The sequence below is a fragment of the Buteo buteo genome, chromosome 7, assembly GCF_964188355.1.
Source record: "Buteo buteo chromosome 7, bButBut1.hap1.1, whole genome shotgun sequence".
In the NCBI taxonomy this organism is placed as follows: Eukaryota; Metazoa; Chordata; class Aves; order Accipitriformes; family Accipitridae; genus Buteo; species Buteo buteo.
This window is the reverse complement of record NC_134177.1, coordinates 9,564,855-9,575,697: the sequence shown is the minus strand read 5'-3', so window position 1 is coordinate 9,575,697 and position 10,843 is coordinate 9,564,855. Positions and strand designations below refer to the sequence as shown.

General features: G+C 40.6%; 1 protein-coding gene across 2 annotated transcripts; it reads right to left on the bottom strand.

Moving 5' to 3' along the window:
* Nucleotides 1–117: 117 nt before the first annotated feature.
* Nucleotides 118–10,154, bottom strand: TTC14 (tetratricopeptide repeat domain 14). Of its 2 annotated transcripts, none has more exons than XM_075031451.1 (12): nucleotides 9,971–10,154; nucleotides 9,764–9,885; nucleotides 9,005–9,204; nucleotides 8,527–8,611; nucleotides 8,310–8,439; nucleotides 7,408–7,560; nucleotides 6,647–6,718; nucleotides 5,231–5,350; nucleotides 5,025–5,147; nucleotides 4,252–4,369; nucleotides 2,030–2,139; nucleotides 118–1,548 (listed from the first exon to the last, which is right to left on the bottom strand). In XM_075031451.1, the coding sequence occupies exons 1-12, from the start codon at nucleotides 10,132–10,134 to the stop codon at nucleotides 594–596; spliced, it is 2,352 nt and encodes a 783-aa protein (XP_074887552.1). In that variant the 5' UTR covers nucleotides 10,135–10,154; the 3' UTR covers nucleotides 118–593. The 2 variants fall into 2 exon arrangements, 1 of the variants encoding a protein (XP_074887552.1); XR_012650925.1 differs by having other exon boundaries at nucleotides 1,532–1,548; nucleotides 2,708–4,369.
* Nucleotides 10,155–10,843: the final 689 nt, after the last annotated feature.

Sequence of the window (10,843 nt, the reverse complement as noted above, 5' to 3'; positions counted from 1 at the left end):
AATGTAATACACTTGCCTTCACAGACACTGGAGGGTTCCATTCACTCAAGCAGCATATATAACCAGTACACCAGTATGAAACATCCCAGCAATGTAAACAAAAATCAAGACACAAAATTAAGAAAAACTAAGAAAATTTAATGATCAAATGAGCTATATACATTGATGGCACATGACTTCCATTCAGTTATCCCCTTTCTATAGCTGGAAGTTAAGTTTGATACAAAAATATCAACAGTCAATAGTACCCCAGGGATGAGAAAGAAACAAACAAATACGATCTGTTGTTAAAGTGCATATTTGATGTGAGTTACAGCTAACTATAGTCCAGGGATATCAAAGGATTTCAACCCATCAGCCAGAGAATTTTGTACAGGAACATCCCAAATTAAGAGCACAGGAAAGTTAGATTTTAAATAATAACTGATATTTTATGTAAGATAGATACCCTTGCATCTCTTTCCATTCTTTAACATTCTGCAAGATGGAATAAATTCTGCCTTTCTATCACTCTTCATATACATTTCCTCAAGAGCTACTCAGATAAAAGTTCATTTAACTACACTCATCAGAATAGTGTTTTCTTAGGTACTTTACTGTTTCTTCTGCTTACTTCCTTTTTCCCTCTCAAACTCAGCTATTTGATTGAATATATTAACCAAGTTCTGGGGCAGGTTTCTTTTACTGCCACTTTCTGTTTGTGCTGTACCATTTAAAGACATTTCCTCATCTGGTTCCTTGGTTTCATTAGTCTCCTCATAACTTCTTTTCCTATTCTTATACTCACTTTCATTTTTATGCTGACTGAACACATGCCTATCACTATCGTAACTTTTATCACCTTCACGTAAGCAGGTGCTAGAATACGATCTGTACTTTCCCACTGACTTCCCAGAATAGTCAGACCCTGCTGGAGACATGTAATACCTGTCTTGACCTGAGCCATATTTTTTAAACTGCTCTTTTCTCCCCTCTACATCCCTTTCCAATTTCCTAAAATAACGCATCCTGGGTTTATCATCTGACTTATGATATGAACCTGAAGAACCCCTCCGACTGGAGAAAAATCTATCTGTTTTACCATATTTTTCAGTCTTGCTACTACTTGGCAGAGTTCTGGAGCTACTGTAAGAATCTCTTGAATCTTCAGACCTACCTCCAAATGTGTCTTCATCATCACCTGAAGTCCTCGAAAAGGAACAGTGTCTGTCCTTCTCTTTTACCTCTGTTTTTGGACACACTAAGCTGTCCTGCCTTTCCAGCAGTTTTTCCACTTCAAAATTTTGGTTAAGAAAGGAAGCAGAGGTATCAGCCGGAGGCGAATACCACTCCTCTTTCCTAATCTGATCTTTGTAATGGGAAGAAGCTCTAGATGAGCATTTTTTGGAGCTGCGTGCAGACTCTGATCTATTCCGACGCTTTTTCCTACGCTTCTTGTGATCAGAGGAAGAGGAAGAAGAAGAAATTGATACATCTGATGAAGAATCACTTGAGGAGGAGGAAGAAGAGGAGGAGGAGGAGGTTGATACTTTCCTTTTCTTCTTCAACCTAAAAAATGTAATTAACCTGTGAGATAATCTTCAGTATCAGGCAAAAATTATATGTAGAAAGCAAATCTGTACTCCCCCGAGTTTGGCTGAGATTGGACTATAAGGCATGAATGGAAACTGAGCCTGACCTGGCAAGACAATTTCAAACATCATTTCTTTATAGGAAAATTAAGATTAAATCCACCAAGCAGTTTGTTATAAAATGCATCTTTCCCCAGTTTAATATGGTGTTACACTTTTAAAATACTTCACATCATTGCAAAGTATTTTTTAAACTATTTCTCTTCCACGTATCTCTCCATTAAAGGTTATATGCACTAAAGAACACTACCCACAAAAAAATTCTGGAGGGAAAGCAGCTTACCTAGGTAGAAGTTCTACCTAGCTTACTGTTGGACAATCTGTTTGGAAATGGATTGTTCCTAGTCTCATCTGCACTTATTGCCACATAATCAGTATACTGAATATAACAAAGTTACCTTTTTTCTTCTTTTAAGAGCTTACGCAATTTTTCTGCACTTGTTTCTACTTTCTTTTCTTTCTGTCTCTCTTCTTTGGCAGCTTGTTTCTCCCTCATTTCCAAAGATTTCTTTTTTGAACCCAAGCATCATAAAAAAATGACATTAAAAGTGTTAACACAGGTATTTTTCCCCATGTCCCCAACCCCATTCAAATGTATAATTACACCAGGGATGTTTTACCAGGATTCCCAGATCAAGAATTAATATTGTTCAGGAGTTTGGCATTGGCCATTGTGATAATCAGGTTTACATTAAGGACCATATTGCAGTTTTTGTTCCATTAAAAAAATACATTTGACCAGCCATTGCAGTGGTACCCGTGATCCAGCACACCATGAAGCATGGTGCCCAAAAGGTATAGATAGAATAGGCAAGAAAAGCACAATATTACCAACATGGAGAAGAGCAGAGAAAGAGCAGAGAAAGAGCAGAGAAAGAGCAGAGAAAGAGCAGAGAAAGAGCAGAGAAAGAGCAGAGAAAGAGCAGAGAAAGAGCAGAGAAAGAGCAGAGAAAGAGCAGAGAAAGAGCAGAGAAAGAGCAAGGTTTGAGGGAAAGTATCATTATTGTAGTTTACAAGTAAAACGTGACAGAACCCATTTTAAAACATATTCAAGTTGGCCATGTTCGAATACAAACCGTTTTGTAACAATTTCACAGACCAGTTTGATGCATAGTTTACGTAAGAAACCATGTTCCAAGGGTTTATTGGTGATGAGCAGCACCAGATGTCAGATACAGCAACAACGGTCCAATTCAGAAGAAAATGCATTGGAGAAAAACACATAATCAGTATTACAGGAAAACTTACTTCAGTGTTGTTTCAGCTATTCTAGCACAACAGTGGTAATATCAGACTTACTTACATATTAAAATACAGGTAAATGCAGAAGAGTACCTCACCAGATGAATAACACTTAAACTACTTAAGTCTATTAGAGATCACACTTCTGCCATCTACAGCCCTAAAGAGTAGCTCTATTCATATTCAGAGTGAGCAGAAAGTCTGATTATCATTTTCAAAACTTAGCAACTGTTTTAACAGACACAATAAAAGAAACCCTTAATTGCATTAAGGTTATGCAAATCAACAAGCAATAGCCAGCACTGTGTTCTTTTATCTGCTGCATCAATGACCCATTATCCCAGGAAAATGCTAAAGGAGAGTAAAATTTGTCTCCTACTTGCTGAGAATGTTTTTCTTTCTTTTACCTGAGACTAACACCTCTTTCTAAAGCAGCCAAATGTAGCTAGCACTCAAATGCCATACAATAGTTTATCTGTGATGTAGTTTGGTTTTATTAAAAAGATTGTCATATCTCCTCTTCCCCCTTCTTTCCACACAACTTGTCAGCATTATGGCTACACCAGCTGAAGAAGTGTTGATTAAGGCCATCTACCCCAGTCTATGTATGTCCATACATGCAGAAGCACAGAATAAAACAAGCCTGTTCCTCAGTGCTCTGTTTTACTCTTTGATCCTCTCTGGAAGGCAACATAAGTAAAGGAGGTAAATGAAAGAAAGAAGATGACAACTCTGATTAGCATAAAGACCCACCAGGGCTCACCTGGGAAACATGCTGTGTGCAAGAGAAGAGAGGAAAAAAAACAGCAGAGAAGAAAGCTAAGATATTCAAAACTGCCTGCCCACCCACCCTCCACCTCCTGCTGTTTTCCTTTAAATCACCTCTTAATTTCCCCTCTCATGTGATCTTCCTGTGGGTTAGCTTTGACTGGTGTTACTCTATCTTTTTGTAATTGCTCCAAATGACAAGGATATGCATGGTACGATGGTGTGCAATGTTTATTTGGCTTGCCTAAGTATTTTGCACTTTGCATGTTTGTATTCACAGAATCTTTTAATTTAACATTAATCATGCTTGTACGATAGAATATTCTTATCCTTCCTTTAGCTGGCAGAGTTAACAGCTTTGCTCTTTCACTGTCTCCACTGTGGCATTGCTTTACTATCCTGTTCAAAACAGTGGAGTCATCAAGAGGTACCTTTCTTCTGGTAGGTACAGCCATAATGCTCTCTATAAAAGATTTACTGTGTAGAAGGGAAGCAGAAAATAAGACAAACCATCAACTTAAAACTCTCCCTGTTCAAAAAATTTAATAAGATTTTTGATATTCATTTATTGTCACTGAGAGCACTATATGAAGAGAAAGTAAAGAATCACCTGCATATGCTTACGGAGTTTCGCTAAGGCCTCTTCTGCTTCCTGAAAAGTCTCATCCAAACTTAAAGCTTTTTTATAGTAATTCTCAGCATTTAGTAGTTTGTCTTCCTCTTCCAACCTAAAATTCAAGTGATAATTCATATACAATTAAGCCATGGATTTTGACAGGTTTTTTCTTATTTTTAGGACTACCTTTCTTATTTGCACTATAACACTACCACTGCATCCCTCCAAGACTTTATCTGTCATGTTAGCCCACCTGAGCAAAGAAATAAAATGGCATTTCTGACATTTCAATATCTCCTAATCATCCTCAGTAATACTATTCTTTGAAATTTCAATTCCAGGTTCAAAAATACTCTCTCTTCTTAACACAAGGCTTAAAAGAAATCTATTCCCTGAATATTCAAAAGTAAAGTTTTGTGTTATAGCGGCTAAGCAGCATTTCAGTAGAGTAACAGAACATCGTTTTGTTACAAATACTTTCTTTAAAAAAAAAACAAACCCAAAACCTGACAAACCTTATTGAAATACATTCAATCATTTCACAAGACTTTATGCAAGCCTGGTATGCTACCACTGAAAGGATATAAAGGATTAAACTTCAAATATTTTGCCAGGATTTTAACTGGGACAGAGAAGAGTAAACCAACTGCACAAGCAGGTATTTCCAACAAAGGAAGGAAATATGCTATTCTGTGTCCTAACTAGAACAGTATTAAAAAAATATTATAAGAAAATTGTTAACAACCGAACAAAACCACAACACTTACTGCCCGCCTCTTTCCACAAGTGTCTGACAGAGGTATTTTCTTGCATTTCTATGGGTAGGACAGTTTTCTAAAGCAATTTCAAAATCACCTATAGCTTTGTTCAGACTTCCTTTTGTTGCATACCTAGAACAACAGAAACATTGCATGGATTTTAGGGATGTTTCTCTTTCATGAAATAGAAAAACCAGTGAAACAAACAGACTTACAGAGCTCCACGTGCTACCAAAGCTTCAACATTTTGAGGATCAATTTCCAAAGCCTTGTTGTACTCATTCATGGCTTCCACATGGCGCCCAACCTTAAAATAATCAACCCCAGCCTTCACGCTGAAGAAAAACATTTAGAAAATATTATGCACAGTTAGCTTATGCAAATCTTATACTGTTAATTACTCACAAATTACAGTTCCAAACAAGCAATAGGTGATAAAACTTGACTTTGTTATCACATACTTAACAATGGCATTTCAAATTGATGCGATACTGACATAATTCTCCAACAATATGTTGTCTTCAATCCAAAATCATTAGGCAATGGAGAGCATTTCTGCACACAGTGCTACTACATTACACTATTTTTCATTTACAGAATGAATACTTAAGCACTTTTCTTCACAAAACTCCATGTGTGACCTACAACCATTAAACTGGAACAGGCTTAATAATATCCAAAGCTAAAAATCATCATTAGACCAATGACACAAGGTGAGATGGGTAGATGGTACATGCTGAAACCAGTTCATCTCAAACTGGAATATTTTGAGATTTTATATTACATATTACCTGAGCCTTTCTTCTACATTTGCCAAGATTAACTTCTTGGAAGATACCTGATATGAGTTGAATTTCAGAACTTTTAATTACAGACTTTTTTTAAAAATTAAAATTTATATTTAATTTAACATTATAAGCAACTTTTTCTGCAATTAAATCAAAGTTGCAAAACACTACTGTTTTAAGAAGAACACTGCTTTGTTAGCATAGAAACCAGAAATTCTGAGGCTTCACTCAGATATTTTTGGGGGTTTTTTTTGGGGGGGGAGGGGGGGGGGGGGTCGAGCTGGTAGATTCAAGACAAGTTTTTCCACAAAAGATTTACATTTTTAGGAGAAAAGTCTCTCTTTCTTCTGCCTCCTCCACCCTGTGGCACACCCAAATACACCGCATAGTGTAAAAGCAATAGCACTTATCCAAAGCTGCTGTTCCAAACGCAGCCAGGGAAATACATTTAACTTCTCAAAAACAGCAAGTGCACTTGTTAAATCTACAGTTTGAGGCTTAAATGGCACAACAAGCAGTATTAGGTCATTCAACACCCAATTATAAAATGGAAAATTGTGTACTTGGTATTGTCACAAATCTCGCTCTCACCTCATCAATGGGCCAACATATTATAAATATTCTAAGAAGTTCTCCCTTGAACCTGACACGTATTTTAGAAATTAATCTCGAGACTATCTATCACATACCCACTTAGCAGTTAGGGTTACTTTCAAGAAGATCTTCCTGGTCACATGAGTACACGTGTGGTGGAAGAACTGGTTCAATGTGTATTTTCTTTTAAGAAACATGACCTGTAACCTACCCTAACATCAAGCTCTGACAAGAAAACGTATTGCATACCATTTCAAGGCCCAAGATGCAGATTGCTTTTTCCGCAATGCAGGAGCAAAATCTTCTTCATTGAAATTTTTACTTTAAGGAAAAACCAAACAAAAACATCAAGTTGGCCTTCTGAGTCTACAAAATTAAACTTACAATACATAATGCAGTTGAAACAAGCTGAAATATTATTTATACAATACTTTACTGCTCTCTCTCAGTCAGGAACATTGTTTCATATTTCTGAAACCAGTTTTTCCCAATTCATTCTAAAAGTACCTGCTTGTACTGCTTGTACCTACAGTACATTTAACAAAAATATACCATATTTACACCTGCTTTGGGGCCTAATATGCATAGGGCTCACAGCATCCATCATTGTATATGTTTGAGCCTATTTTACTGAAGAGATCAGATCTATTACTAAAATAAAGATTGTGAATAAACATCTGACAGAAAATATTAAAACTCAAACCATCCTGCATTTCAATCCAAAGACGCTGACAAGATCTAAGCAATAAATTCCTGAAGTATTTGGTATCAAACATTTTGTGTGATAAGGTATCTTGCTTATTCAGAGCAAAAGAATTTCCAATGTAAATTTCTTACTCTAGAGGAGTTTGCTTTTAAATATTTAAGGACACGTAAGCTGCAGTCATGCAAATCAAAATGAAAAAGGTTTAAGTATAAGTGGTCTAGGACTTCCACTCACAAGTCTATTTCAATGGATTAGAATAATCTCCACAAAGCTATAGGATAGGAACAATGTAAAAATCACTTACATTTGAAGACTTCGCATCAAAGACGGTGGATTTGATTCACTTAGCCCTAGTTTTTCTGCTAAATATTCAACTAATGATGGATTAGCAAATCCTGGGGAACGATGCAAAACCTCTTCAAATGTCTCTGCTGTATTAGCGACTTCCATGCTTCGCCTTAAAAAAAAGCACCGATGTACACAAATACAACCTCACAGGCACTATACTCAATTTTATGATGATTATATTTAGAATGCCTATATTGATATTTATTACTGCTCACAAGTAGTTCTCTTTTACAGGGATGTATTTTCCTACTATTTAGCAAGCCTCATATCCTTCAGCCTAGGCAAGCTTTTGAAACCTATTTTGGCACCCATTGAGATATCTCCAGGACATAACAGAATGGTTTAGGTTGGAAGGCACCTTCAAAGACCGTCTAGTCCAACCCCTCTGCCATGGGCAGGGACATCTTTCACTAGATCAGGTTGCTCAAAGCCCCCTCCAACACACAAAAACATTACAAAAATTACAGACAGCTGTGTCCTTCTGTTTTCTAAGGGTAGTTTTAAAATTTTAAGAATTTCATATTCCAGTCTCCCAAGGGGTTTGTTTCTTGGTTTTTTATTGTTGTTGTTTGGGTTTTTTGGGGGTTTTGTTGTTGTTTTTTTTTTTCATTAACACAGTCCTACAGTGACAAATACCTCACTCTGCTTTTTGCTTTCCGTACATTTTGGGAAAGATGCTGAAAGACCAACCACACCTGACATATCCAGAAACAAGTATGTTAGAGACACGAACAACAAAAAGTACGTAATAATCCAATTAAATCAGAAACACCATTGTTTAAAGAGCAGTCTGTCAAAGATGCTCTTACAAACACACTGAACAAACCTAACAAGTACAGCTGAATAGCATATTCTTACCTATAATGTAATGGGAAGTCATCAGAAGTAATTACACCTAGTTTTGTACTGGAAAGATTGGGTGGAAGAGCCGAGCTATAAAGTGACACCGTGAGCTTCTCATGGTAACGATCAATGTCCTTGATTGCAGCTATAGAAACAATAAAAGTTAAGATAAAATTACAGAAATGTCTCAAAACAAACAAATAGATTCCTGACAGCTTTTGCAACTACTTGCCTCGAATAAGGTCTCCAGTTTGATAATAAGACAAAGGATCTCCGTGATTGCTCTGAGAAGGCACATCTCTCAAAGGACAAAGAGCCTGCAATAGAAGTAGGAATTTCACAAACAAAGCCAAAAGTTTTTTTTTTCCTCCCCAAGACTAAGACAGAAGATGATACATTTAATCTTAATACACATCAGATCCATGACAGTGAAAAGCATGGCTTGGTTCAAATAAAAGTTTATGCACCCATAAAGGAAGAACTTTTCAATTCAAAAGCAACACATATTGAGTATGGGTCATAAAAAGAAGCATCTGCTGACTCAGCAAAGCATCATAAGCTGTCCACAAATTCAGATACCACCCACCATCCCAAAGTTCAGTTTCACCTTTACACATACCACTCCGTTAAGAGATGCAAGAAGAAACTAATAAAGTAAAAAGTTACTGTTTTTTATCAAGAATAAAATATTGACCAAAGCTGTATCTTACACTGATTTCTAGATCTGAAATCTCCCGTATGACACCACTTCCCAGACAAATCAACACCATGAAAAAGCCAAATTCACGAATAGAAGTAATCCTCCCGATCACAATATCGCCACGTTCGATGTCTCGAAAAAACAATTCTCTCCTGTCTTCCCTGGGAACCTCCATGAACCGTTCCAGGGGAGGCATAACAGCATAATACTCTGCAACACATGAGACATTCACAGTGATGAAATGACCAAGCGACAGTATCATGGTTTAAGCCCAGCCAGCAACTAAGCACCATGCAGCCGCTCACTCAGTACCCTGGTGGCCAGTCTGGGTCAGCTGCCCTGGCTGTGTCCCCTCCCAACTTCTTGTGCCCCTTCAGCCTTCTTGCTGGCTGGGCATCAGAAGCTGAAATACCCTTAACTTAGTCTAAACGTTACTTAGCAGCAACTGAAAACATCAGTGTATTATCAACATTCCTCTCATACTGAACCCAAACCGTAGCACTGTACCAGCTACCAGGAAGATAATTAACTCTATCCCAAGGACAGACAGCCTGAAAACACAAAATACTTCACGATAGCGAAGAACGTTAAAGCCTATTTTATCCGTACCAACAGAAAGTTTGTGCACAAACTCTAAAAAGCAATAGCAAAACCCTTCACCCTGTTTTTAAAAACGCTGCTAATTTAAGCACCGTGTCCTTACGCTACGCAGCGGGCGACACGGTGACACCCTGACAGCGAAGCGGCCGCTCACCGCGAGCGGGCTTACCTTCATTTTCCTCAATCGTCTCGCAGAGAGGTCCGTTGGGCTTCCAGGAGTGAGCGAACAGGAGATCCGCCTTTTTGGCGATGAAGCGCTTTATCTCGGTGTCAAGGCTCGCCCTCTCTTTCCTGGGGGAAGGAGAACCGGTCAGAAACCCCCCCCGGCCCCCTCACGGCTGGCTCCCCTCCACCTCACCGCCTCGGCGCCCCTCACCAGGCGGCCGGCGGGGACGGGGCCCCGCGGGGCGGCTCGAAGGCGGTCCCCGGCGGCGGCAGCAGGCCGCGGAAGTCGGGGTTGTCGTGCTGCTCGGCGCGGAGCAGCGAGAGCAGCTCGGGGCCGTGGTAGCTCAGCGCCTGACGCAGCAGCTCCCGGTCCATCCCGCCGCCGCCGCCTCAGCCTCGCCCGGAACAGGAAGCGGCCCGGCCTGTCGCTACAATTACGGAGCAACGCGCATGCGCCGCGCCGAGGGGGCGGGACCGGGCGGCCGCAGCGCCCCCTGGGGAACGGGAGGACCGCGGCCGTCGCTCTGAGGGAGCGCTGCCGCCGGGCCCGCCTCCAGGCTTCCCGCTGCCTGTATTTAAAAAGTACTGCGGGAATAATGGAAACCGGCAGGTGAAAGTTACCGAGGTGGCCGGCGGCTACCTAAATTCTCGCCAGCGCCGAGGGAGCGGCCCCTCCCTCCCGGCGGATCCCGCGGCAGCCATGTCGGGAGGGGGCGCTGGGCCGCCGCCGTGTCGGTGCCGGCTCCGGGCCGCCCGGCTGAGGCGGAGCTCGGCCGTCCCCCGCGCACCGGCAGCGGGTTTCCAGGGCAGGTTTTGAAGAGAAAAGGCAGCGCTTCCTCCCCGGCGCGTCTCGTTCCGAGGAGGCGCAGCCCAGGCCCGTCCCGCCACGTACATTTTTCCGGGCGTGGATTTGTGTCGGAAGGTGGAGGTTCCTCGGGTCTGAGGGAACGCGGCGCTCCAGAAGTTCTCGATGAGTCAGTTCTCTCTCAGTCCTTAAGCGTTGGCACTAAATTACGGCGAAGAGAAGTTGGAAGGCGGCACGGCAGAGGCGCCAGCGCTGTGTGGGGCTGGAGCTGACCCTGCA